Source organism: Moschus berezovskii, chromosome 19 (genome assembly GCF_049115385.1).
Source record: "Moschus berezovskii isolate FMDL1 chromosome 19, NW_MosBer_1.0, whole genome shotgun sequence".
Lineage (NCBI taxonomy): Eukaryota > Metazoa > Chordata > Mammalia > Artiodactyla > Moschidae > Moschus > Moschus berezovskii.
This window is the reverse complement of record NC_142478.1, coordinates 55,853,472-55,881,012: the sequence shown is the minus strand read 5'-3', so window position 1 is coordinate 55,881,012 and position 27,541 is coordinate 55,853,472. Positions and strand designations below refer to the sequence as shown.

Below are 27,541 nucleotides of genomic sequence, written 5' to 3'. Positions count from 1 at the left end.
TGCCGTGCGGCGGGCGGCCTCGCGGTGCCTAGGCTTGGGCGGCCGGCCTGGGTCGCTCAGTCGCGCGGAGCCCGGCCCGGGAGCGCAGGCGGCGGCAGGATGAACAGTATCAAGAACGTGCCGGCGCGGGTGCTGAACCGCAGGCCTGGCCACAGCCTGGAGGCCGAGCGCGAGCAGTTCGACAAGACCCAGGCGAGCGGCGGGGCCGCGGGCGGGCGGGCTGGCGGACGGCGCCCTCTCCCCTTCCCCTCACACACGTCCCTCGAGCCCGGCCTGCGCCCGTCCCCGGGGCGCCCCAGGCCCCTCGCTCCCGGCCGCCTTGGTTCCCCTGGCTGCACCTCGGTCACGGCCACCCCGGCTCCCCGGCCTCCGCCGCCCCGGGCGCAGGTGAACCGGAAGCGCGCGCCGGCGCCCGGGCCGGAGGCGGCGCGGGGGGCTGGGGTGGCCGTGACCGAGATGCCGCCGGGGACTGAGATGCGGTCGAGGGGCCCAGGTGGCCCGGGAACCGGCCAGGTGTTCAGGGACTGAGATGCGGTCGGGCGCCGAGATGGCCAGGGGACAGCGGTGTCCAGGGACCGAGAGGCGGCCGGGGACCTCGGGTGCCCAGGGGCCGAGAGGCGGCTGGAGACCTCAGATGGCCAGGGCTCCAAAGTGTCCAGGGACTGAGGCGGCCGGGTACCGAGGTGGTGGAAGGGGATCCAGGTGGAGGGGGCCGAGACGCCGCGGTGGTCCAGGTGGGTCAAGGTACGTTCCAGGTCCGGGTGCATCCAGCCCGGGTTGGCCCGAGTGGATTTCTCCACCCTGGCCGCTCAGCGCCGCCCCTCCCGGGCTCCGGCCACCTTTTTCCACGCCTTAAAAGAATGCCCCCCTCTTCGGAGAAGCAATGCATTTCCTTCAAGGAAACTCACTGCTTCCTTTCCTCCTGAGTTGTTTTCCAGGGCCGCACAATATCTTATTATCTGCTGGGTGAAAAGTTTCACGTATGTAACCAGACTTGTTTGCCCGATCCATTGGCCCACATATAAACAGGTTCACACCCCCTTATTAAATGCCGGCGCCTGACAGACAGAAACTTCCTAGGGTTCCCTTCCAGCACTTCCCACGCTCAGGCATCTCTTCCTGAGGGTGGCCTATCCTGGGAAGGTTATTTTAAAAATGAAACAATGACAGGGGGTGTGTATTTGTCCGTGTGTTCCTGCAGAGACCACACTGATGAGGGCGTTGCTGTTTCTGGTTTTCTGTTCCTTTTTATTTTACAAACACTGAGGTGCTGTTCTGCCCGGGTGGGGGTGGGGGGAGCTAACTTGTTTTTTTGCCAAAGTAAGTCAACCAGGACTGACACAACAGAAAGTTTTTCTTTAGAAATAAGCTGTGGACTTCCTTGGCGGTCCAGTGGTTAAGACTGTGCCCCGCGTGCGGGGGGCAGGGGTTCCATTCCCCGTTGGAGGCCTCATATCCTCCAAGAGTAGGCCAGAAAAAGAAAGGAGCTAAAAGGACTGAACTTACCCCTGTCTGAAGCTGGGTGGTGACATTTGTGTCTGCCATTATTAGCAAGGTTCTCCTCCTCTCTCCCTGTAGGAGCAACAACTTCTGAGGTGTCTTTCAAATCAAGTTAGTACATGCAGCCTACAACAACTTTCGCTTTGAAGTAAGAGAAAATGCAGAGGAAACAGCTAACCTTTGTGCTTGAGATTAACAAGGAAGATGATAATAAAACCTTGGCTCTAGGAAAGCCTAGTGCTGAACTAACCTAGCCACAAATTATTAATTTATCCTTGTGATCATCACCATCCGGCCCCTGGTATATTTTCAGCCCAGATAGCCCATCATAAAAACAAATATGGCATTTAATTTAAAGTCATTAATGCATAATTAACTGTGCCAGGAACTTGCAGAAGGATGGGGAGAAAAATTTGATTGGCAGAGAGAATCTGGATGTCAGATGTTATTCATTTGTTGACTTTTAGTTTCTTTTATGCTTTTGAGAAGGTATAAAGAGGCCGGATTGCTACACAGAGGAGATGAAATTAAAGGGCTGAGTTAATTGATCCTATTCTTAAATTGTGATAAATCAAGGGCAAGCTTCCCGAATGTCAAAGAGAGTCCCTGATACAGCACCGCATACTTTGATGGTTGGTTTGGTAAACAAGAGGGTGTTTTGTTCTTGCTGCTTGGGTTTTTTTGAGAGGCCGAGAGGGTTACTTATCATGAATAATTCTTTCTAATAAGTGCATCTAATAGGCTTTACCCATTCCAGGGCTCTTTCTTTTTTTTTTTTCGGGAAAGATAGAGTTCAGTTTCTGTCTAGATTTGTCTTCAAAATGACTTATTGAGAGATGCAGGAATAAGGTTTTGTGCGTGGTTAATATTTAATTAGATCGCTCCCAGAAATATCTAGTGAGCTGCCAGCGGGGCCCCGTTGGAGGAAAGGACATGGAGAGCTGAAGCTGCTGCTTACAGGTCTCCTTCTGAACAGAAAATAGTTCATCCAGCCCTCGGACACGCCTTGCCTTCGGGATGCACTGCCTGGGTCTCCTTGTTGACCACAGCACCCTGTATAGCAGAGGGGCATTTTGGCTTCCTTAGAACACATGTCCCCACCGTCCTGCCATCCTCACTATTCCTCTTGGACTTATGGGTCAAGAAGAGGAAAAATGTGACTGACCACACCCTGTTTTGCAAAAGGGTTTCTAACCCCGCCCAGGTCAGGAAAGTGGAGGGAGAGCAGTCCTGCATCCTTCACGTTTCCGGTACTTGTGGTTGTTATACGTGATGTCAGTGTGTGAGTGCCTGTATATTAGTCCCCAGGGCGCCGTGCAGAAAGCTGGTTTGTTCTTCCCCAAGACTTTATGGTCCCTTTGGTGATAAAGCCCCTTTTTAAAGTGGAAGTGACAAAACTGTATTGGCGTTTTGTTCTTGTAGTATTCTGAATACAGAATACCGTGGAATACAGCATACCCGTGTTCTGAACCTGAAAATCACCTGTCTCGTTTCTAAGGTGGTGTGATATCACCGAAAGTCAGTGCCCCTGTGTCCCTGGGCAAGGTGCTTAACTCCTGTTTCGTGGTCTGTAAAAATAGAGAATTCCATCTACTTCCTTGGGCTGTTTTAAGGTCTAGAAACGATGGGGTGGGCTAAAGAGGCCCACCCCCACCAAAGATGTCCGTGTCCTAATTCCTGGAACCCGTGAATATCTTAACAGTCCAGGGTAAGAAAATGCTAATCAGAGGACCTTAAAAATAGGGGGCATGGCCTGGCCACGGTGATCCCAATGTAATTACAGGACTTTTAAATGTGGAAGAGGTCACGGGGAGGTCACGGTGATGTGCGGTGAGGGGGGACATTGCTGGCTTTAAAGCTGAAGGAATGCGAGTGTCCTCTAGAAGCTGAAAAAGGCCAAGAAATGGATTTTTTCACAGAACTTCTGTGAAAGAAATGCAGCCCTGCAGGCACCTTGATTTCAGCCCCTAAGATCCATTTTGGACTTCTGACCTCCAGAATTGTAAGATGATACGTTTGTGTTGTTTTAAACCACTGAGCCCACTGTGGTCATTTGTTAACAGGAGCATTAGGCAGCGAATACCATCAGAAGGCAAAACATGTAGTATGGGGCTCTGCAAGCGGTCAGTGATAGCCTTCTTTCTCCCTACCCCCACCTCCCCGAAAAGCTTTACAATTTGAGAACTATTTCAGACCTTCCATTAGAAAGGAGACCCATTTTTGAGGCCTAGCGTGGATGATGGCTCAGCAGATGGGAGTCCTAGAAATGCTAAACCCCAAGCTTGTTTTCTTCCTTGTCTATGAGCACATTGGCTGTCTGGGCCTCTGTTTCCCATGTAGGAAATGGAATCAGAGCCCAAAAGCTTCTTTAAGGTCAGGACAAGAGAGGGGCCCCAGTGCTCAATGAGCCGGGCCGGGTGGGGAAGAAGAGCATCACGCCTGGGTGGGAGGGTCAGGAGTTGGGGTCTTTCTGGGAGGGGCGGGAGCTGTGGAGGGGGAGCAGCAGGCGGTAAACTGTTCATAAGTTCAGTTTTTCAGGTCAGTGACATATCGCCTCTGCAGCCTCTGTGGAAATGAAATCTTATAAAGATTAACACTTATTGACATTTAGGGCTTCTCACCCTGGCTTGTCCAATAGAGACAGAGTAGGAGCCACCTGTATCGTTTTTAGATTACTTAGCCACCCTAAAGACATAAACAGGTAAAATTCATTTTCTTCGTATATTTTATTTAGCCCAGTGTATCCAAACTATGGGGCTTCCCCAGTGGCTCAGCGGTAAAGAATGCAGGGGAGGCGGGATTGATCCTTGGGTCAGGAAGATCCCCTGGAGAGGGGAATGAGAGCCTGCTCCAGAACTCGTGCCTGGAGAATCCCATGGACAGAGAAGACTGGCGGGCTGCAGTCCATGGGGCCACAAAGAGTTGGACACGACTGAGCACGCACATCCAAAATATAACGATCCCAACACGTAATCACTGTGGAAATTATGAATGGGGTATTTTACATTGTTTTCCTCCTATTGAATCTTGAGACTCGTTTTGTGTTTGATTCAGCACATCTCAATTTGGGCTCACATTTCGGGCACTCAGTAACGTAACGTGGCCAGCAGCTACTGGATTGGTTGGCTGGGTGTTAGAATCACCTGGGGGCGTTTTTACACTCGTCAGTGTCTAAATCCTGGTGATTGGGAGTGATTTGACTTGGATTGGAGTCCTGGGCACATGGTCTATTAAAGTTCCCTAGCCAGGAATTCTGTAGAACTTCAGTATCAAAGGCAAGCCCCAGCACACGGACAGGTGTTCGGGCACTTCACTTGAATTTCTGGTTTGAAGGCCGTTCCCAAATTGGCAGTAGTCTTTTGGACTTCTGATTTCCTCTGTCCTGACTTGCCTACCCTTGAATGTCATCACCCGTCTCTGCCGGGTGGGCAGACTTACACACTCTCCCTTTTAAAAAACATTTTATAGCTGATTTACAATGTCTAATTTCTGTTGTACAGCAGAGTGACTCAGTTGTACATATATAGTCTTTTCATATCCTTCTCCACTGTGGTTTATCGCAGGATATTGAATAGAGCTTTACAGTAGGACCTTGTTGTTGATCCATTCTGCGTGTAATAGTTTGCATCTGCTAACCCCAGACTCCGAGTCCTTCCCTCCCCCAGTCACCCACCCCCTTGGCAATCACAGATCTGTTCTCTGTGTTGTAAGTTTGTTTTTGTCGTCTCGACGCGTTCACTTGTGTCATATTTTAGATTCCACGTATAAGTGATATCATGTGGTCTTGCTCTTTCTGACTCATTTCTCTTAGTTTGATCATTTCTGGGTCCATCCACATTGCTGCGAATGGCGTGATTTCATTCTTTTAGTGGCGTGATTTCATTCCATTGTGTATGTGGACCACATCTTTATCCATCCACATGTTGATGGACAGGTTGTTTCCGTGTCTTGGCTGTTGTAGATAATTATACATGCTCCCTTTCTGTCTTCATTATTCCTTATAGATACTGTGGTATTCAGTTCAGTTCAGTTCAGTTCAGTCGCTCAGTCGTGTCCGACTCTTTGCGACCCCATGAACCACAGCACGCCAGGCCTCCCTGTCCATCACCAACTGTGCAACACTGTAAGTCACCAACCCCTTTCTGGGCCTCATTTAAATGTTTATTTTAAAAAAGTTCCCCCACCTCCGAGTCTGGGAAGAAACCTCAACCATATGGTGGAAGTCAGAAAGCCCCCAGTGCCACCCACGTCTGTCGGCTCCCGGAAGGCTGGGGCAAGGGAAGGGGCCTGGCACCCAGCACAGGCTGGTTGAAAGGCTAACGAGAGGTGAGCCCGAGGTTTTCTGAAAAGGACGGGAGAACGAACCCGGCTCACAACCCCCACAGGATGCTGCCCGCAAAGCCACACCTGAGCTGCCCTAGCAGCAGTGGCCTTCCTCCCCGGCCACCAGGGGTGGGCCAGCTGGGGTTGGTGGAGGGTGGTGAGCCGTGCCCTTCCTTCCAATGGCGCTGCTGTTTCACGCCCCTGAGACACCCTCCACCTGATCCTGCCCCAGCAGCCTGCTTGGTGATGCTCAGGACAGCTGCTGACTTCCAGGTTCCTGTGGTTTCCCCCCAGAATCCCCCTGGGCTCCTCAAGTGTCTAGTGACCTCTTGGTCCAGGCTGGGGTGAGGCTGCGGCTGCTCATCCTTCCCCTCCCTCTTCCCACCTTTGCTGTGTGTTTGTCCCACGACATGTTCACGAGAGACCACTGACTGCGTGTCTGTTGGCTTGTTTCCGGTGCCCTGGGATGTGTCTCCTCCGAGGCTGTTCACTTTGGTGACGGAGGTGGGAGATGGACAGGGGGGCTGTGGCAGAGCTGTCTGAGAGTGGGGCTCTGTGCCTCAGTCACCCCATCTGCAAAATGGAGCTAATCTTAGCGCCCGAGTCATGGAGTAGGTGTGAGGATTTGCAGGACGTCCCAGCGCCTGGTGCAGAACCAGTGCTGGACCGAGCAGCTGTTGGCCATTAGGCTGTGCATGGGAACGCAGGCTGGACCAAAGAAATAGAAGTAGCGCCCTCCTGGGTTCTGTCCCTGTGTCCCCAGGTGAGCCTCTGTAAGTGGGGAGCTGGGGCAGTCGGGGAGGGCTGCCGGGGGAAGGTAGGGAGCTGCCCGTTCCTGGCAGGGCGATCCTGCGGTGCCACCTTCTCAGGTATGGCAGGCCCTGTTCCTGGGTGACGCTGTCCCCTGGAAGATGCCCCAGGGGGATGCCCCAGAGAGGTCGGGGGAGGCCAGCTGGACTTCTTGGCAGAAAGGCCTGCCCTCCTGACCTTGCCCCCAGGTCAGCATCCCGTTTGTGAATGAAACCCGCCTGGGCACTGAGTCCAGCTGCACGAGGTGGAAACTCTTTGGAATTGAGTCTAGGCCTGCTTGGCTGGGTGAGGGTGGCAGGGAAACCCAGCCGGCTAACCTGAGCCGGGTCCCAGAGAGCGTTTGCCAGGAGCACCTCTGCCAGCCAGGCTGACAGCAATACCCTTCCCCCCCTCCACCTGGCTCCAGGGTGGACTCAAATATCACCTTGTTTGCAAGGCCTTCCTGTGCTGCCCTAGTTCTCGCGATACTATCCCCACTTGTTTCCCTGTCTCCCGAAACCCTGCAGCCAAGCCAGCAGGAGTGGACAGCCCTGAGGCTGGGCGTGTGTTTGGACCCGGAGTCACACGAGGAGGAGAGGTTGCATTGCCTCCTTCCCAGCCTCTAAGCACCACCCCCTGGAACCCCAGGGTCCTCAGGCAGGACACCCTTGACTCCTCTTGTGTCCTGGCACCCAGGAGTGCCCTGCTCGGGACCCGCTTGGCAAGTGTGCGCTGAATGAATGGGTGCCCTGGGGACCCATGGGTCTCCCTTCATCGATGCTGCTGCTCGGTGAAGCCTAAAAGGCCCTGGCACCCACTGCGGGGAAAGACTGAGCCCTTGGAGAAAAGTTTAGTAGAGGCGGGGTTGTTTTTCCTCCTGCTGAAACAAACACAATCTCAAATTGCAATAGGTTCTCCCGCCAGAGAGTGACTCAGGCCTCTAGCTTGTGGGCCAGACAGGTCTGGGGAGTGATGTCAGAAGGGCCCAGGAAGGAACCTGCCCCGGGGCTGGCTCCCTGTCCATCCTGGAGGCGGGACTCAGGCCACATCCTGCTGTACCACTTCCTCCTCATGTGTCACCTGCAGAGCCCAGGGGTGGTGGCGGGGCTGGGGGGGAGGTGGCAGTGCCCACCCCCGCTGAGCCTCGTCCTGGGGAATGGGAGGAGCCCTCCTGGGGCTCATGCCCTCCCCTCCCCCATCCAGTTTCGTAAGGTCAAATGATGGAGGGGCCCAGACCAAGCAGGGACTGGGGGGTGGGAATGGAGGGAAAAGACAGTTGAATGGGCAGGACGGTGTCGCTCCACAGACTTCCCATATGCTAAAATGGCCAAGCTGCCGACCTCTGACCCTGAGTTCCCACCACTTTGCCTGTGACAACATCCAGCCACCTCTCTGGCTACAGAAATCCCATGTTTGCTTTCATCAGTGGCCATTGAAGTGGCAAATGCATTTGCATGCGGCCTCTTTCCTCTTTGGAAACACTAAAGCAGGATAACCCACCTCTCTGCCAGCCCCTGTGCCCTGGCTCTTTGAAGGACGTTGTTTTTTTTTTCCCTGCCAAGTGCCACCATGAAGCGTCAAGATAACAGGACAAGGAAGATTAAGTCTGATTCATTTCAGGGTTGGTTTTAAAATAGAAATGGTTTTATAGTTGCCTTTGGTATTTAACTCTAGTGGTTAAATCATTAGCTGGAGAAAGAGACACACACACTACCTTGAATTTAACCAGTACTTTTGAAAGAGCTTTTGTTCATTCAAGTGTTCACTCTTTCACTCATCCAGTAAAGATTTACTGACCGCAGGTTTGAGGACTAGAGGTACAGCAGGGAGCAAGACCAACCCGATTCCTCATGCCAAGTTCAAGTTCAGGGGTGGGAGCTAGAATACATGGCAAACACATGGTTTCAGAGAATAAATATCCTGGGTGAAAGTAACCGAGAGAGCGCTATCTGTGTGGAGGAGGGGGCTGCTCTGGAGACGGGGGCTGCTCTGGAGACGGGGGCTGGAGGAAACTTCCCAGGAGGGGCGGCTTAGCAGGGTGACCCCAGAAACACCACCGGACCTGGGGGTGGGACCAGACTTGCCCTGTTTGAGGGCCAGAAGGAAGGCAGTGTGGCTGGAACAAAGCAAGCTGTCCCACCTCTCCCGCGGAGATGTCCTGCGTCTTCGTGTGTGTTGTGTCCTCGAAGACCCAGAGGTTTTTTATTCCTGCTTTCCAGACGGGAAAGGGGAGGTTTCTAAACTGGAGGTTCCCCAGTGAGTCGGGGTGCACGGGCCTGGACTCTCAGGGCCAGGGTGCCGCAGGTGGCCATGGTGGAGCTGGGCGAGCTGACCTGTATTTGTCCCCATTCACGTGGGCTCCTGGGGAAGGGGTCTCCCTGAGTCTGCATTCCTCTGCTGTGCAGAGCCCACCGCAGCCTGGCTGGGAGGTCAGACCTTGCAGAGAACAGTCAGGGCTGCAGCCTCTGTGGTCACTGGGCTCTGACCCCTCGCTGGGGTTTCCAGCATGGTGGCTTCTTGAGCGGGCACATCCTTGGCTACCGTGTTCTCCTGAGGTGCTCCCTGGTCCCTTCTGCCTGCTGTGCTGTCCCACGGCAATGGGGCGGTTGGGCGGGCTTGACTTCTGTCTCAAGTCCACGGCAGATGCCCAGGTGGCAAGCCTCTGGGGAATATCACCTGTGGGGTCTACTCCCCACCCCCAACCCCGCCTCACCGGGTGCCCTCTCCTGACCCGCACAGAGATGCTCCCTCTGTGTCCCTGGGAGTCACCCATCCAGGGCCAAGCTCCCTGGAGGCTCTGTTCACCCTGGTCCTGGGGTTGTCACCCCAGGCTTGACTCCCAGGCCTCTGCTGGCACCAGACGGGGTTTTATTTGACAAACGAGACTGTTCCTGGAAGCAGAGCAGGTGTGTCCTGGGGCTCTAGCTCCCACGAACCCAATGGAGCCCACATAAGAGGCCTTCCTAGAGGTCCCCAGCCCAGCAGCCAGATGGGAGCCGCCCCAGGAGGAGCCAGAGGGAGCCAAACTGAAGGCCTCAGTCAGACAGTCTTCCTTGCCTGCAGGAATGGGGAGCCTTGGGGGACCCCCCGAGCTCCTTGCTGCCACCCAGTTGCTGTTATTACCTGTAGTTTTCACAAATCCCGGATCCGGAGTCCACATCATGGCTTGGGGTCAGGCCAGGTCCTCCCTGAGCGCGGGTCCCGACAGTGGGACAGAGAGGGGCCAGAAGGATGTCTGTGCGGGCCCGTATCCCCCCCACCCAGCCCCTCCTGCTGTGAGACCCGGGACCGGCAGTGTCTAAGGGGACTGTCTGCAGAGCCAGCAGCCTGGGTCCCAGTACTGTCCAGCCACCCTGGGGACTGCTCACCCTGGGTTAGCAGGGGAGGGTTGCGGGAGGATTGTCTGGGGGGACAGTGCCTGGAGTAGTGCCCAGTGTGGGCACTGGGGCTGCATTTCCTCATTATGACCTTGAGCAAGTGACTTCACCTTCTCGAGCTCTGGTTTCTTCATCCACCTGCTTCCAGGATTACTCAGGAGGCTAAATGAGATAATGCTGGTGAGGCGCTCGGCACGGTGCCTGGCACATGGCTGAACTTGATAAAAATAATTTTATTAGTCATTTATTGAGGCCAGCTCGCTGGCCCTTCGGCATGAAGTATGCCTCCTGCAAGCTTCCCGGGGCCAGCGATTCCAAGTGCATCTCCAGAGCCTGCTGGAGGCCTCCCAGCCCTCAGCCTGGTGCGCCCTGTCCAGAGGGGCGGGCCCCTTACCTCAAGGTAGTCCCCAGGCCTAGGCTTGGAGTTCTCCAGCAGAGGAGCAGCCATGGTCTGAATGCTCGGGACGTGGTGTAGTCACCCAGCCTCAGGGTCCAAGAAGCGCACCTCTGCCTGCCCTCCCCTGTCTCTGCAGACCCCTCTCAGCTCCTTCCCCCAGAGTCCACCTACCAGCACCTGGCATATCTGGGGTTCTCACAGACCCACCATTCCTGCTGTTGTCCTGCTCTCCCACCCTGGTTCAGAAGTGGGCACAGGTGCTCCCTGCCCCGCCGTCCCCAGCCACTCAAAGATTGAGTGGGAAGTCCGATAAACAGACCCCCAAGATGGTCGCCACCCGCCCCTTGCCACTCCCTGCCCCCTTCCTGGACCCCCTCTCCAGTTTGGGCTCTTCTATCTCCACACCCAGAGAAAAAGTGAAACTATTAGCCACTCAGTCACATCCAACTCTTTGCGAACCCACGGACTGTATGTAGCCCTCCGGGCTCCTCTGTCCATGGGATTCTCCAGGACACTGGAGTGGGTTGCCGTTTTCCTTCTCCAGGGGATCTTCCAGACTTAGGGATCGAACCCATGTATCCTGCACTGGCAGGCGGGTTCTTTATCACTTGCTCCACCTGGGAAGCCGGTCTCCACACCCAGGCTCCTAACCAACCCATTCTGCTTGAAGCTTCTCCTGTCTCCCGTACAGAAAGGCTCTCTCCACGGCAGTTGATCCCGCCTGTCTCGAGAGATTATACTCTGTTGGCAGAACTGCCCCGCTTGATGGACCAGGGTGGAAGGCAGCCTCTTTCAGTCCCCGGTGCCCTCTGACTGCCCCGCAGCCCTCAGTCTCCCCACAGGCACCGGGGGGCTGGTGGAGGACGCCATGCTGTGTGGGCAGGACCGGGTGTCCTAATCAGAGCCGCCCTGGATTGGAAGCCCGGGATCAGAGCCGTGGCGGAGTCGGCTGGCACAGATTCCTGGGCTAAGGAGAGGAACCCCGGTGTTCCCCACACCCAGATTCTGCGGCACATGCAGGACAGTCCAGGGAGGCGACGGGCACCCCAGGGCCTGCTGTCCCGTCCTGGGACGGGGCTTGGCTGCCGTGCCTGGTAGGAACAGCAGGGCTGTGAGCGTCCACAGACCCCCTCTGTGTGAGCTCTGTGCCTCCTTGGGAGGCTTCCCGGCCCACACATCTGCCGCCTGCACACAACGGGGCCGTGTTCCCGCCCGGAGGGACCGTGTTCCCGCAGCCGGTGGCGAGGGGAGCGGGCGGCACCAGGAGGCGGGGCCTGCGGGGGCCCGGGAGGGGCCTGGCGCCCAGACTGTGCCAAGGGCCTGGGTCCCCCGTGTCTCGCTGGGTCCCCAGAGCCTCCCTCGCTGCCTCTGAAAGCCTTCCGTGTGCCAGGCGCCATTTAGGGGTTTGGCAGAACCGCTCCCTCACCCCACGGCACTGACAGGGACTTAGGGGTGCGGGGGAGTGAGTGAGGACACTCGTCAGGGGTGCTGAGCGTGTGGAGAGGCGTAAATCAGGGGAGACTGAAGCAGGGCAGTGGCAGGAAGGGGACCCACGAGCGCACTCCCCAGAGGGAAGGCCAGGCACCCTTTCTGGGGGTCCGGCCCAGCCATGAGAGGGCGCTTACATCTGGACTGACGTTGTGGTCAAGGCCGCCCCTCCGCAGCCTCCGGGGAGGGAGGGGAGGTGGGGCTGCTGACCCTAGGCTCAGCTCCCTGCTCCCCTGCTGGGCCCCAGCCCACCCACTCTGGCAGGGTGGGTCTCTGCTGCAGGCCAGGGGAAGGTGAACGGGGGACTGGCCTCCAGGAGGGTGGGGTGTCCGCACGCCCCCTTCCTGGGGTCTGGGGTCGGCCCCAGGACAGTGGGAGGACAGGGCACCTGCTGGGCCTGACTGCAGGTGATGTTTTGGCATCCCCCGACCTTCAGGGCAGTCTGCTTTGCACGTGTGGCCCTGCTCTGTGCTGGCCCATGGTCTTGTGGGCTGGGTGGCAGTCGTCAGAGCCAGTTCAAGTGTCAGGGCAGCGGGGGGATGGGGTTTCCCACCCCAGAGACGGGCCCACTCCCACCTTATGGGCTGGTGTGCCTGCCCCTGCCAGCTCTCTAGCTGTGCTGGAAGGAGGGTCCTGGGAGCTGGACCACAGGATCGTTAAGGACACAGCCAGACCTGCCTGTGCCCTTATTAGCTGTACAGATACCCAAGCTCCCGGAGCCTCAGTTTCCTCATCAGGAAAGTGGGCTCATGCCCACTGGGAGCATGTTGCCCGGACCTGGCGCAGGGGAGTGCCCAGGAGTTGCTGGTTGTTGATCTCTGTTCTCAGCCTCTGTGGGCCAAGTTCCTTGCCCGGTGGGGCATGATGTTGGTGGGAGGGCAGCAGTACACCCGGGCCGGCGCCTCTCACAGTTGATGCCTGTGGAACACAGGCAGGCGCTGGGGCCTCGGGGAGGCCGAGCTGGCAGAGGACCAGCAAACATGGAACAGATGGCCAGGGAGCCTTTCGTGTCTGGCTCGCCGAGGCTTCTCATGTAAGGGGAGCCAGAGCCGGCCTGTGTCCTCTCAGGACCCTGGTCCACAGTGAGGCTAGAGCCGCGCCCCCCAGCCTGGCCCTTGATGCCAGGGGAGCCGCCCCCCAGGGCCCAGCCTGCTGTGTGCTGCTGCCCAGCTCTCACCGAGCCCCCGAGAATGGCCACAATGAGCGCTGTGTGTGAAAGGAGGTCAGCCAGCCTGACTGGGGTAGGCGCAAGGGGCCCGGCCGGCCCAGCCCCAGCCGCTCCCAGGCCCAGGAGCTGGAGCAGAAAGCATGGCTGTGGCTCTTGGGGTTGTCCCCCTTGCAGAGCAGGCCTCCATTTGGTCATAACAGGACCGCAGATGAGTGAGATCGCCTTGTGCCTGGCAGGGCCAGGTCCTGTTGTCCCTGCCCCAGAGGTGGACAGCAGAGTGGCCTCCGGGTTAGAAAGGAAGCGCCCACTGCCCCTCAGGGCTCTCTCCCCGTCCTGTCTTGCTCCCACCACAGCTGGGCCCGCTCTGGACAAGTCTGGGCAGGACCGGGCTGCAGGGGGAGCAGGGGCCCCTTGCCCAGCCCTGCAAGCTCCCTGGACAGCTCCCCATGACTCCCACATGGGGCTTAGAGCCGTACCTATGGGGGACTTGGGAGAATTGCTGAGCTGGAGAGGTGTCTGTACTGGGCAGGGACCCTGTCCTGACCCTGCCGTCAACCAGCAGCTCTTCTCACTCTATCCACAAGCTCGGGGCTAGGTGGGTGGACAGAGGCTTACAAGACCTGCCTCCAGGTGGAGAATTAAAACATATCCATGAGTAAGCCCAGGGCCAGTGGTGGTTCCTGGATGAGTGAGCTGGGGGTGACAGTCAGTGCCCCAAGCCTTTGGTGAGGGAGCAGTCATATTCAGGAAGCCTTCTCAGAAGAGGAGGCATTGAGTTCAGGGGGACGAGACTCCAGCAGGTGAAGGTGGGAGGGGGCCTGAGACTGCCACCATGCTTCGAGCCTGAGTCGGGGTGGCACATGTGCTAGGCAGGTCCCCCCCTTCCTGCCACCCCTGCTGGGGTGCAGTCACTGTTTGGGTCGGTGGGACTGGGAGCTGAGTCCGGACTCGCCCATCCAGGATGCACGCAGACAGGCCGTGGGACCTGGTGTCTCCTGGTTTTCCATGTAGTGGCCATGGGGGCCTCGTCTCTCTGGGCCAGGCCACAGCAGTCTCTCTGAGAGGCAGGACCCATGGAAGCTGTCAGGAGGGGACTGGCCGTGCCCCCAGGGCCCTGGGGGGGCCACGCCTTCTGGGGAGAAGGAACCGCCTGCAGTTTTCAGATCAGAGTTGTTCTCCTGCAGCACCAGCTGGCCCTTGGCCTTATTTCCCAGACCCCAGATGCTCTCGGGGGTGGCGGCATCAAGCCTTAGTTGTAGTTTGAGCTGCACATATCAAGTCAAAGAACAGTCCCGAGTGGTCTGGTTTGCTTAGGTTAGAGAATCTCTTTTTTAAATTATATTTATTTAATTTTTGGCTGTGTCGGGTCTTAGCTGTGGTGGGCAGGTCTCTCCTTGTGCCTCACAGGCTCAGTAGTTGCGGTGGGCAGGCTTAGCTGCCCCGTGGCGGGGGGAATCTTAGTTCCCAGCCAGGGATCGAACCCACGTCCCTGGCATTGGAAGGCGGATTCTTCACCACTGGACCACCGGGGAAGTCCCTCAGAGAGTTCCTGTTCTCCCCTCATCTCACCCCTCGCCTTTAACCAGTGGGAAGGATCCACCCTGTCTGTGTGTCGCCCCTTCCCCCTTTGGGTGCTCTCTCCTGGGAAGGCTGCTGGGTGGGTCTCTGACCTCCGCCTCCTTCGTCTCCTCCCAGGCCATCAGCATCAGCAAAGCCATCAACACCCAGGAGGCCCCCGTGAAGGAGAAGCACGCCCGGCGTATCCTCCCTGCGGCCATTCCTCTGGGCCCCTGGGGGAGGCGGGGAGTGTGAGGCGCACATGGGGGAGATGGATTTGGGGTACAGCGGGGGCTGCGGACGGCCCGAGGAGGTGTGGCCCCCACGGCCTGGTGCCAGCCTCGCTCGGCCCCTTCCAGACTCTTGAGTCCTGCCTGGGGAAGGCCACCTGTTGTCTTGGGCTGTTGGGCCCGGCATGGGGCGTGGGGCACGACCGTGGCTGAGAACCACAGCGCTCAGTGGGGGGCGGGGGGCGCGGGCGGCCCGCCACCCCCATCTCTGTGGTCAGTCGCCTGCTCTGCTGCACCCACTGAGCGCCTGCCCTCGCTCATGCTGGGGGCCCTGCTGTGTGCACTTGGCCTTGACCTGGCAGGCATCATCCTGGGCACTCACCACGAGAAGGGGGCCTTCACCTTCTGGTCCTATGCCATTGGGCTGCCGCTGCCCAGCAGTGCCATCCTCAGCTGGAAGTTCTGCCACGTGCTGCACAAGGTCCTCCGGGACGGGCATCCCAACGTGAGTAGCCGCCGCCTGCTGGTCCAGGGGCCCCAGTCCTCTGTCTGCCGCCCCCCACCCCCACGAGCACCCCTGAGCCACGTCCTCTGGAATGAGTGATGGACTGTCCCCGAGTCTGGGTCCCTCAGCTCTGGGCTGGCCGCCCGTCCTGCCTGCTGCTCTCCACCCTCCGCCCCGTCTCGAGGGAGCACGTGTCGCCCCCTCCCCCTGCCCCATCCCCTGGAGGCACCGCCCGGTCATCCTTCCCCTTTGTCCCCCTTGGGGCAGGTGCTGCACGACTGCCAGCGCCACCGGAGCAACATTCGGGAGATCGGAGACCTGTGGGTAGGTGCGGGGCGTGGGTGCGGGGGCCTGGGGGACGGAGCCCCGGTGGTGTCCTCCCAGCAGAGCCAGAGCCACGTTCTCAGGGGCCACGGTGGGGGAGGAGAGCGTCAGTACCTGAACCTGAGCCTTGCTCTTAAGACCTGGTGCAGGAAGCCCCAAAGGCACCTCTAAATGGGCCCTCCAGGTCCAGAATTCAGCCCTTCAGTCCCTGGGGGTCGAGTGCCCCATGCTGAGTCCGGGTGAGGGGTGCAGATCTGGATGCCCTCAGGACCATCGGCAGCTGTCAAATCTTGAATCTGCATTTTCAGCAGGCTCCCCAGAGGTTCTTATCCACAGTGAGGTCTCAGAGCCCCCAGGAGCGTGTGTGCTAGGTCCACTCCATGACACTGGGGAATCAGGGGCATCTCCTGGGCAGAGAGAGGGCCCCTGGCCTTATTTGTCCTCCAGGAGCACAGCTGGGGCTGCATCAGCCATGTGGGGGGCCAGGCGGGCCTCTGGAACTGACCAACCTGCAGTGGGGAGACCCCTAGAATAAGGAAAACGGCATCCCTGGTGCCATCTGCAGACGTGGGCCCAGCTGCCGTGGTCACAGGGGACGTGGTGTCAGGAGGAGGCGGCTGGGAGGGTGTGTGTACACACCCGTCGGAATGTAGCTCCCCAGCCGCCACCAGCATTTTAACAAAGTATCCCGGCTCAGAACTGGCCTCTTGCCTGGACAAAGAGCTCTTTTGTCACAAGAGTCTTTCTGGCAAGACCAATAAGGAGAGAGCAATAACCCGGGCGGATTCATGTCAATGTGTGGCAAAACCAATACAATATTGTAAAGTAATTAGCCTCCAATTAAAATAAATAAATTTAAAAAAATTAAAAGAAAAAAAAAGGAGAGAGCAATAGGCAGGGAGGGAGCTGGCAGAGAAACGTCTTGGGGAAAGAAGGTCGGCCGCCTCTGGTGGGCTGAGCAGTGTTTGTTGAATGAATAAGTGACTGCGTGGGTGGACGCAGGACCGACACCCCCGCTCCTGGCCTTGCATCTTCCAGCCTTGGCTTCCTTGCTGGGCCCATGGGGTTCCCGGGCGCGTCCTCACCCGGGGCTTTCTCCGCAGGGCCATTTGCACGACCGATATGGGCAGCTGGTGAATATTTACACCAAACTCTTGCTGACCAAGATTTCCTTTCACCTTAAGGTAGTTTCCTCAGGGGAGTTGTGGGGCTCTCCCCCCTGATCCCACAATGACGTCGAGGAGGGTGGGGTCTGTCCTGTCCCCGCCTGACCCTGGGGGACACTCTGGACAGATGGCAGGGAAGTCAGAAGGCCCGGGGGTGGTTCCCAGCGCGGGCCGTGGTCCCAGCCCTGCCCTGGGCTCTGGCTGGACCTCCTGTCCCCTCCGCCTCGGCGTCTGCAGGCAGTGCCCGGGGCGGGTGGTGGCTCCACAGGCTGGGGGCTGGGGGGGCTGCTTCTCCGGCCCCTTCCCTCCCACTGGGCCAGAGCCGAGGGGTGCTGAGGTTGCGTGGGGGTGTCCTCTCCGCAGCACCCACAGTTCCCTGCGGGCCTGGAGGTGACAGACGAGGTGCTGGAGAAGGCAGCTGGGACAGACGTTAACAACATGTGAGTCCCCTGGCTCCCCCGGGGTGGTGGTCGTGCCCTGTCCCAGGGCCGAAGGTCACGTGTGCCCAGGAGATGAGGCTGAAGCTAAAGGGATGGGCTCACGCTGAACTGGGTGTTTCGGCTGAAGGACTGCCATCTGGGAATCCGTGCGAGGGTGTGACCATGAGCATCCCTCCCGCCTGGGGGGCTGGGGGCGTGCCCCGCGCCCCTCCCGCCCAGCTCTCCCTTCTTCTCCCCTCATAGCTTCCAGCTCACCGTGGAGATGTTTGATTACATGGACTGCGAGCTGAAGCTCTCTGAATCAGGTGAGCCGCCAGGAGGGATCCCGGGTGTGTAGTCCTTAGTCATGGGGCCTCCAGGTGCCTCCAAAGCACAGGGAGGAGAGGCCTTTTCCACCCCTGCAGGACACCAGGCCCTCGGTGGGCATGTCCAGGGCACGGTCTGGCAGAAGGAGCCCTGCTCTGTTGGCCCCGAGGTGGGAGAGGGGAGGGCAGGGCGGGGAGGACCCCAGGAGCCATGTCTTCAAGTTTCCAACCACCTCCTACCCAGGACAGTTGGTTTGGGACAGTCCCACTCATTCCCTGCCGTGAAAGGCCTCTGAGTCACTTCATCTCCCTGCCCAGGAACCCAGCAGCCATAGCACAGGAAATCTCAGGGTTCCCCCCCCACCATCAGGGCTGCAGAGGTGATGGTTTTGAGTGGCAGCTTTGAAACAACTTGCAGGTGACTCGGTGCTCTCCATAGGAGAGTGAGAGGCAGATGCCTTTTTAAGGGGAAGCCAGGAGTTAGAGTGGGTCCAGGCAGCCTCCTGGCACCGGTGTCTGGACCCTGAGGTCAGTGGTCTAGGGTGGGGGGCAGCTGTCCTGCAGAGATGTGCCTCTCCCTGAGGGCACCCCCACCCCACGTGCCAGCATCTCCCGGAGAAACAGCATGAGGTGGAGTGGGCATTCCCCACCCTGAGGTTTTTAACAGCCCCAAACAGAAATGTCCTGAACGCCCCCAGATGAGAAGTGACTGCATTGTGTTTTAAAACCCAAAATCATATTTTATGTGTATTTAGATTTTTTTACAAGGAAAACGTACTTGATGTGACATGTAACTAAGAATCAAGGTTTAAGCGGGTGAGGCACAACACTCAGTGCCTTCCTCCTCGGCCCTTCCCTCCCGGGTGTCCTCGTTTCACCCTGAAGGTTTGCAGGTTGGCCCCACCCGGGGCAAGGCGAGAGTAGGCCCAAGCTGGGGGCCACCATCTGGAACAGTGTCCCCTGTGGGCTGCCCTGGGTGTCACCTACTCACGTCTCTCCCTGCCCCAGAGAGGGGCCCGGCCAGGGGCAGCAGTATGTCTGTCTCTTTCCCTCCTGCTTGGGCCATCGGATGAAAGGATGATTCTCAGGGGCAGGGGAGATTGACCCTGGGTGCAAGTGAGGTTTTGGGGTCCCTTGGGGTTTGCAGAACCACATCCTGAATCCATTGCTATGAGACTGGCCAAGCCCGGGCTGTTCCACGTCTGCGCAACCTTAGGTCTCTCAGATTCAGAGTGAGGGGGAAACCTGTGGGTACAGGACTGTCAAAGTCACCCGGATCCTCAGTCCCGCTGCCTGGAGGCTCTCGAGAGATGAGAGCCACTGGCCGAGCTGAGCTGGGGTTCACGCGCCCCTGCCTTGCTGTCACCCTCACTGGTGGAAGGGCTGGGCCTCAGTCTGCGGCAGCTTCAGTGCCTGGGGCCCATCCTCACCTCGAGGAGCGTACCAGTTCCCAAGAGCCTGGGGTCGAGTCCCACTGCCCAGCAGGACTGGTGAAGCCAGTAACCCAGGCCATTGCCCTGTCTTCGGGTGACGGCCAGCTGTCCTCACCGTGGTCATCCCTACTCCTGTGACCAGAGTAGGCTCCACACTGGTGTCTCCGGGTCCCCTGTTCAGGCTCCTCCCGCTCCTCCTGCCCCTCTCTTCTGCAGTGTTCCGGCAGCTCAACACGGCCATCGCCGTGTCCCAGATGTCCTCGGGCCAGTGCCGCCTGGCCCCCCTCATCCAGGTCATCCAGGACTGCAGCCACCTCTACCACTACACAGTCAAGCTCATGTTCAAGCTGCACTCCTGTGAGTCCCCGTGCCCCCAGCCCTGCCTGCCTCAGCCCTGAGGGTCAGCCGAAGCCCCAGAGGGCTGTGCGGACAGCCTGTGTTAGGGATGGGAACTGAGCAACCTTTAAGATATTCATTTATTATTTATAAGTATATTTATATATATTTATTATTTATATAATGAGTAATAAGCCCATTACCAATTAATAGAAATAACATTTGTTATGGAAAAAAAATCACTATTTTCTAAAACAAGATTTAGCAGGGAGAGTTGCAGAGATTTACATGTTTGCAGTTCTCTTGACCTCCTGGCCTCAGAGGCTGCAGTGGGGCCCCTCCTGTGCTGCTGGGGAGGACCAGGGGGTCCTGTGGTGGCTCTTCAGTGTTCAGAAAGGGTCTGTGTGCTGTCCCAGCGTCAGCTGTGGGCAGACTGCAGTCCTGAGGCACCAGCAGAGCCTGGCGGGCCGTGGGCTGTGGCTGAGGTTACGCCCATCCTTCCCTCACTCAGTGGAAAGCCTGACCCCCTCACAGGGGTCCCTGGGGCCTCCTGATGGTGGGTGGGACCCAGCCAGGTGGCAGGAGGTCTTGTCTCTAGTCTCCGATGGTTTCTAGAAGGGGGAGGAGCAGGGAGGGGCCCGGGAGGGAGCCCTTTGAAGTCTCAGAGCCGTGAGCAGACAGGAAGCCCCCTTCAACCTTGCTGCCCCCAGGTCTCCCAGCGGACACCCTGCAAGGTCACAGGGACCGGTTCCATGAGCAGTTTCACAGGTACCGGCCTGGGCGGGGTTGAGGATGGCAAGAAAGGGGCTCCTCGGCTCTGGCCGCAGCGTGCTGGGGCTGCGGGCCGGTCCCAGCTCCTCTGACCTTCGAGCCTCCCTCCCTCCCTCCCGCAGCCTCAGGAACTTCTTCCGCAGAGCCTCCGACATGCTTTACTTCAAGCGGCTCATCCAGATCCCCCGGCTGCCCGAGGTACCTGCGCCCTCCAGTGGCCGCCGCCGGGGCTGCAGCCCTCCCTGTCCCTGCGCTGGGGTGGTGGGGGGAGGTGGGCATGTGGCTGGTGCGGGGGGGCGGCAGAGGGAGGGGCTTCCTGGTTGTTGGGGCGGGGAGTGCCCAGCAGCTTTCACCCACTGCCTCCGCAGGGACCCCCCAACTTCCTGCGGGCCTCGGCACTGGCCGAGCACATCAAGCCGGTGGTGGTGATCCCCGAGGAGGCCCCCGAGGAAGAGGAACCCGAGAACCTCATCGAGATCAGCACGGGCCCCCCCGCGGGGGAGCCAGCGGTGAGTGGCAACCCCATCCCTCCCTCCTCCCTCGGTCTCCTGGGGGAGCGGGGCGGAACTCACCGAGCAAGCATTGTTGCCCGTGGCAGGTGGTGGCAGATCTCTTCGAGCAGACCTTTGGACCCCCCAATGGCTCCGTGAAGGATGACAGGTGAGGGCCTGGGGAGCCCACTGCAGTGCGGGGCGGTGGGGATGGGGAACAGCAGCCTTCAGGGAGCTGTGATCCTGAAAGACCACGGGTGGGGGACACAAGCAGGAGATGCCCAAATCCACTGCAAAGAGCAGTGGCTGTGCCCGGGTCCCCCGAGGGCCCTGGGTGACTGAGCTTGAGAGTGAGGGCCCGCTGACCTCTGTCCCCAGGGACCTCCAGATCGAGGCCTTGAAGCGGGAGGTGGAGACGCTCCGCAGCGAGCTAGACAAGATCAAGCTAGAGGTGAGGGGCGTGGGCAGTGGGGCTGGGCAGCCTACGGGCCCCACACCCACACCCGCGCCCCTCCCGCCGCCCAGGCCCAACGGTTCATCGCGCAGCTGAAGGGCCAGGTGAACGCGCTGGAGGCCGAGCTGGAGGAGCAGCGGAAGCAGAAGCAGAAGGCCCTGGTGGACAACGAGCAGCTCCGCCACGAGCTGGCCCAGCTGCGCGCCGCCCAAGTGGAGGGCGAGCGGAACCAGGGCCTGCGCGAGGAGGCCGAGAGTATGTGGGCAGGGCCGGGGGATGTGGCAGACGGGGGCAGTTTTTCCCGAGCTGGGGGGTCACGGCCACAGCCTCTCTCGCCCCCGCAGAGAAGGCCAGCGCTACCGAGGCACGCTACAACAAGCTGAAGGAAAAGCATAGCGAGCTCATCAACACGCACGCCGAGCTGCTCAGGAAGGTAGGCCCGTACACGGAGGGGCAGGAGGGGAGCTCCGAGCGTGGCGGAGCCTAAATCGAACCTGTCCGGTCTGTCCGTGCAGAACGCGGACACGGCCAAGCAACTGACTGTGACGCAGCAGAGCCAGGAGGAGGTGGCGCGGGTGAAGGAGCAGCTGGCCTTCCAGGTGGAGCAGGTGAAGCGGGAGTCAGAAATGAAGGTGCGTCTCAGAGCCCCCTCCCCCACCATGCCCAGAGCACACCCCCATCTCCACTGCCCCCCGTAACATCCTGTCGCACCACGTGCAGCTGGAGGAGCAGAGTGACCAGCTGGAGAAGCTCAAGAGGGAGCTGGAGACCAAGGCGGGGGAGCTGGTGCGCGTGCAGGAGGCGCTGAGCCGCACGGAGCAGGTGTGGGGCCTCCCCGGCGGGGAGCACGGGGTTGGTTCAGAGGGGCTGGGACCAGCACCAGGGAACACTCGGGAAGCGGGATCTGGTCCTCACTCAGCCCTTAGTCCCGCCCCCACCCAGTCTCATGGGCCACTAGGAGCTGTCTGTGAATTCAGGGAGGATGGGGCGGGCAACCCACTTACACGCTGGCGTTCACAGAGTGGGTCGGAGCTGAGCTCCAGGCTGGACGCGCTGAGTGTGGAGAGAGACGAGCTGAGCAGCGTCGTGCGGCAGCGCGAGGCCGACCTACTGGCGGCCCAGAGCCTGGCTCGGGAGAAGGAGGAGGCGCTGAGCCAGGAGCGGCAGCGCGGCTCCCAGGAGAGGGACGAGCTGCAGGGGCGGCTGGCGGACAAGGTAGCGGGGCTCGCCCTCCCGGTGTGACCGCTGCATGAGGACAGGAGCCCTTCTTAGCACTGAGCTGGCTGCCCTGCTCTGGCAGGAGCCGCCCAGGCACTGAGGGGTGGAGCAGGGCCTCTCTCCAGAGCCCCCTCCCCAGCGAGGGTCTCAGGGGGCACCTGACTAGCTGACCTAGCCGGGGTCTCAGCCAACCCTCTGTCTCCCCCGCCTGCCAGGAGTCTCAGGAGCAGGGGCTGCAGCAGAGGCTGCTGGACGAGCAGTTCGCGATGCTCCGGGCTACTGCCGCGGAGGCCGAACGCATACTGCAGGATGCGGTGGGCAAGCTGGACGACCCCCTGCACCTGCGCTGCACCAGCTCCCCGGGTAGGGCTACCCACCTGCCCACGGTCCCTCCCCTCCTACACCCTGAGAGAGGCGGGCTGGGTACTGGGGCCTCAGCTCAGGCCCCACCCCTGACCCAACCTCCTTGTCTGCAGACTACCTGGTGAGCAGGGCCCAGGCCGCCCTGGATGCGATGAGCGCTCTGGAGAAGGGCCACACTCAGTACCTGACCTCCAGGGCAGGTGAGTGCCACGGGCACGGGGCAGGGTGGGGCAGAGGCCACAGGCCATGGTGCCCACTGGCCACTGCCGCTTGCAGGCCACCTCTTCAGGGAGCCCACCCACCCTGCGGGCCTGGGGTCCCACAGACCCCGGTTTGGTTCCTGCTCTTGCTCTGCTGCTTTGTAGCTGCGTGACCTGGGCCTGCCCCGCTCCACCCTGTGCTCTGGGAGCTGGGCTGCTGGGGCCCTTTGGGCTCTCGGGCAGGGGAAGCAGCACCAGGCCTCGCTCCGAGGCAGCAGCGTTAGGGTGTGTCGTCCTCCCCGAGCAGATGCCTCTGGCCTCGTGGCGGCCCTGACCCGGTTCTCGCACCTGGCTGCAGACACCATCGTCCACGGCAGTGCCACCTCCCACCTGGCCCCCACCGACCCTGCTGACCGTAAGTGGGCACCAGGCGCGCGGCACACGTGGTCCTCGTGGTGGACCTGGGAAGGGGACGGCTGCAGAGAGGTCCTGGCGTCAGGCCGGGCAGGGGTCATCCAGGGCTCCCCCCTTACAGCCCTCTCCCCCGCCTCAGGCCTGATCGACACCTGCAGGGAGTGTGGGGCCCGGGCGCTGGAGCTCATGGGGCAGCTGCAGGAACAGCAGGCCCTGCTGCAAGCCCGGCCCGGCCTGGTGCGGACCCCCCTGCAGGGCATCCTCCAGCTGGGCCAGGTGAGGCGGGCAGCAGAGCATGGGCCCGGGTCGGAGGAGGGTAGTGGAGCTGAGGTGGGGCTGGGGTCCCCAGTTTCTCTGCATCTCCTTCCAGCTTGGACAGAGCAGGGGCTCACGTGCAGGGCCTGCCACTGCGGGGCACGGGGTGGGGAAAGAGCACTGCCTCAGTCTTGCCCCCAGGCTCTGTGGGGCAGCCGGGGCGAAATCCATCCACCCTGCCCGACTCCCGGATGCCTTGTCCCCCAGGAGCTGAAGCCCAAGAGCCTGGATGTGCGTCAGGAGGAGCTCGGGGCTATGGTGGACAAGGAGATGGCGGCCACATCCGCGGCCATCGAGGATGCGGTGCGGAGGATCGAGGTGAGGACCCAGGGCGGGGGCAGGAGCCCTGGGTGCACCTCCCTCTGTGGGAGGGCCTCTGCAGATCAGAGGGGAGGGGGCGGCCGGGGCCTGGCCTTCCTGCCGAGGCTCTTTGGCTGATGCGGTGGTGGGGGCTGACCAGCACCAGTGTCCCCCTTTGTGGCATGCTGCCCTCCTCCCAGCCCACTCAAAGCTCTTCTCGTCGGCTGTAGAACATGATGAACCAGGCCCGCCATGCCAGCTCTGGGGTGAAGCTGGAGGTCAATGAGAGGTGAGCCCCACGTGTGCCTCCCAGTCCTCCTGGGGCGGGTTCCTCAATTTTCCCGGGTCTGGGGAGGTGGGTTCTGTCCCCGACTGCTTAGCAAACCTCCAGTGAGAAGGGCTGGGAACCGGCAGAGCACACCCTGCCCTGTGGGCCCACCTGCTGCGTGCCCACGAGGCCGGGCCGAGCTCCCTGGCTCCCCGTGGCTTCTGGGGCCACAGTGCAGACCCTTTTCTCTCGTTCCCCATCCCTCCTGCTCCCCCTAGGATCCTCAACTCCTGCACAGACTTGATGAAGGTGAGTGGCTGGCTGAGACCCAGGCTGGGCAGGCTCTGTACCTGGCAGGGCCATCCAAGGGTGACTTGTGTCTTGATCTTGTCAGGCCATCCGGCTCCTGGTGACAACATCCACCAGCCTGCAGAAGGAGATCGTGGAGAGTGGCAGGGTGAGCTGGGCTGCTGGTGGGATGGGGCATCCCTGGCTGGGCCAGGTGGGGCCCCCTACTTAGTGGGCAGGCTGCACAGCTCGGCCATTGAGGATAGATCCCTGCAAAGGGCCTGACCCTAGAGCCCTCTTTGTCCCAAATCACCCCATGGTTTAAGCCCCGCACAGGGCTCCTTTTGGGCATGAGACCCCTGAAGTGTGCAGAGTGGCAGCAGCCTCCCCCAGGGCCTGCAGTGTGCCTGGGAACCACAGCCTAGGGGTGCGCCCTTGTGGCCGGGTGAGGGGAGAGGGAGAAGGAAGGGCTCACCCCTGGGGATCTGGTGTCCCCCTGGTGACATCCTTGACCGGTCCACCCTGTCCTCCTGTCACCACTAGGGGGCAGCCACGCAGCAGGAATTTTATGCCAAGAACTCGAGGTGGACAGAAGGCCTGATCTCCGCCTCCAAGGCGGTGGGCTGGGGAGCCACCCAACTGGTGTATGTTGCCCCAGGTCTGGGGGTGGGGTGGAGGGGGCAGGGTGGGGGTGCTCAGGGTTTGGGGAGGGGGCGTGGGGGTGCCCCAGCTGTCCAGGAGTCGGCGACCCAGGCCCCGCCTGCTCTGCCCCCAGGGAGTCGGCGGACAAGGTGGTGCTGCACACGGGCAAGTACGAGGAACTCATCGTCTGCTCCCACGAGATCGCGGCCAGCACGGCCCAGCTGGTGGCGGCCTCCAAGGTGAGGCTTCCCAGCCTTCCCGGGAGGGAGACCACGGGGCGGTGGCGCACCCGCTGGGCCTGTCCCTGATCTGTCCCCGCACCCCATGGCCCCCAGGTGAAGGCCGACAAGCACAGCCCCCACCTGAGTCGCTTGCAGGAGTGCTCGCGCACTGTCAATGAGATGGCCGCCAACGTGGTGGCCTCCACCAAGTCGGGCCAGGAGCAGGTCGAGGACAGAGGTGGGCACTGGGGTCGCCGTGGGGTGGGGTGGGGTGGGGTGGGGAAGGCATGCAGATGCTGACCCACCCCGCTCTGCCCTCAGACACCATGGACTTCTCTGGCCTCTCCCTCATCAAGCTGAAGAAGCAGGAGATGGAGACCCAGGTGGCTGCCCTCTGCCTCTGCCCCCCTCCCATCCCCCTTCCCCTGCCTCGTCCCCTCTTCCGTCCCGTCTCCTGTCCCATCCACCCCCCCCCCTGGGGCGAGGCCCAGCCTGCTGAGATGCTGTGCGGGGCTGCAGGTGCGGGCCCTGGAGCTGGAGAAGACGCTGGAGGTGGAGCGTGTGCGGCTCGGGGAGCTGCGGAGGCAGCATTACTTGCTGGCCGGGGCTGTGGGGGCGCCGGGTGAGGAGGAGCCTAGCCAGCCCAGCGCCGCCCCCCGCAGCGGGACCAAGAAGCCGCCCTTGGCCCAGAAGCCCACCGTGGCCCCAAGGCAGGACCACCAGGTGCCCGGTGGGTGGGAGGGTGACGGGAGGGGCCCTGGGGTGCTGTCCTGGCCTATGCTCCCAGGTCTGTGGGCCTTGGGGACAGTCAGATACCGCTGACCAGCGGGAGCAGACACGCCCAGCACCCTGGGGAGCATGGCAGGTGCCCAGCGCTCATCCTGCGGGAGGGACGGGGGCCTGACCCAGTGTCCTGCACTCTCGGGCGTGGCCACTGAGCCCCTCCACCTTGACTCTCACAGCTCGACAGGAAGGATGGCAGCTACGCAGCTCAAGTCGTGAACTAAGCCCCTCCAAGGGGTCCGGCAGGGAGGCTGACAGGAGACCTGGGCCTCGTGGCTGAGGCGCCTCCGAGAGGCCCAGCCGCCCCCTCAGGTGCCCAAGCCCCTGGTCCCCAGCCCTTGCTGAGGGCTGACCACGCGCCCAGGACTGACAGAGGCTGGCCTCCTGGACGAGAGCCTGTTTATCTGCGACAGGGACTGCTGAGAGCAGCCAGGCCCCGACGGCCTGAGCCACAGCTCCTCGGGAGTACACGGAGCGTTTCAAATATTCTGAGCTAGACCTTTTGTGAGTTTGTGTTCAGCTTGCCGGAAGGCAGGGCCGCTCCCTGCCCTTCAGCCCTGCGGTTCTGAGGTTAGAGATGAACGGCACGCAGTCCGTGCTGGCTGTTGGGGACGGGTGAGAGGTCACTTGTTTGTAGCCTCTTGGGGCGTGGACTCCAGGGAGACAGGCCTGCTGTGGCCTCAGGCAAAGCAGGAGTGGGTATTGCCCCTTTCTCCCTGGGCCTCGCCCTAGGGCGGTGCGTGGAGCACAGGGAGGTGACCTTTACCTGGGCGAGGCGGGCCCCGCGCCCACCGGGCACAGGTGCTGCCATCCTCCTGGAGTCTGCGGTGACCCTCCTCCTTCCTGTTCATTCCCCGGATCTGCCAGCCCCTGCCCGGGAGCCCTCTCCCCTTGCCCACCTTCCTCCCTTTGCTGCCCCCACCCCTGGGAGGTTTCCAGCCTTCCTGGAGGCCTCCCCAGCTCAGCCACAAAAAGCCCAGAAGCCAGGAGCCGCCTGCCCACTCTGCAGAACAAAAGTACCTCCTGCTCCACAGGAAGGGGGCTGCCCCGGGGAGGGGGCCCGCCCCACAGAGAGGAGCGCTTGGATGAACGTGCTCCCCTCAAGCCCCTCCTCCTCCCAGGAAAGGGGGAGACCCCCGGCTGGAAGGAAAAACCCGGGTCTGAGAGGAGCTCAAGGAGCCACCTGGGTTTGCCCTGCGTGTAGGTGTTTCCTTGTGTTGAAGGGTCCTACTGGCAATAAAACACACTGACTGTTGTCACCCTCGGCCCCTGTGAGAGGCCGTGTCTCGGGCTTCATTTCTCGGGGGCCAGGACGCTCTGGGGTAAGGGGCCCACTGAGTTTGTGCGGTGGAGCACTGGGGCTACAGAATCCTTGCTGGCGCTTTTTCTGCCAAGAAGTGTCCGGCTGGTTTCCCAAGGGGAGGGCTGTGACTCTGGGGCGCCGTTTGCTGAGTCTTAGGGCTTTTCCCTGAGAG

At 60.5% G+C, this 27,541-nt stretch overlaps 1 protein-coding gene across 4 annotated transcripts; it reads left to right on the top strand.

Moving 5' to 3' along the window:
* HIP1R (huntingtin interacting protein 1 related) lies at window positions 1–27,325 on the top strand. 4 transcript variants are annotated; one of them, XM_055404466.2, is made up of 32 exons: window positions 1–192; window positions 14,738–14,801; window positions 15,192–15,334; window positions 15,602–15,658; window positions 16,762–16,842; window positions 17,188–17,264; window positions 17,508–17,569; window positions 19,219–19,359; window positions 20,049–20,106; window positions 20,232–20,307; window positions 20,478–20,618; window positions 20,708–20,769; window positions 20,979–21,051; window positions 21,126–21,309; window positions 21,399–21,487; window positions 21,570–21,686; window positions 21,775–21,876; window positions 22,075–22,269; window positions 22,488–22,635; window positions 22,749–22,835; window positions 23,143–23,250; window positions 23,389–23,525; window positions 23,772–23,882; window positions 24,095–24,153; window positions 24,411–24,441; window positions 24,527–24,589; window positions 24,964–25,064; window positions 25,196–25,301; window positions 25,398–25,521; window positions 25,605–25,666; window positions 25,803–25,993; window positions 26,246–27,325. In XM_055404466.2, the coding sequence occupies exons 1-32, from the start codon at window positions 100–102 to the stop codon at window positions 26,283–26,285; spliced, it is 3,183 nt and encodes a 1,060-aa protein (XP_055260441.2). In that variant the 5' UTR covers window positions 1–99; the 3' UTR covers window positions 26,286–27,325. The 4 variants fall into 4 exon arrangements, with proteins under 4 accessions (XP_055260441.2, XP_055260439.2, XP_055260440.2 ...); XM_055404464.2 differs by having other exon boundaries at window positions 25,803–26,013; XM_055404465.2 differs by having other exon boundaries at window positions 2–192; window positions 25,803–26,006.
* Window positions 27,326–27,541: the final 216 nt, after the last annotated feature.

What these genes read in the sequence shown, in the direction of transcription:
- HIP1R (XM_055404464.2), top strand. Translation starts at nt 100, where the DNA reads ATGAACAGTATCAAGAACGTGCCGGCGCGGGTGCTGAACCGCAGGCCT. An exon ending in TCCGGGACGGGCATCCCAAC is followed by an intron (nt 15,335 to 15,601) that starts GTGAGTAGCCGC and finishes CCCTTGGGGCAG; the next exon opens with GTGCTGCACGACTGCCAGCG. An exon ending in ATGCGGTGCGGAGGATCGAG is followed by an intron (nt 23,883 to 24,094) that starts GTGAGGACCCAG and finishes CGTCGGCTGTAG; the next exon opens with AACATGATGAACCAGGCCCG.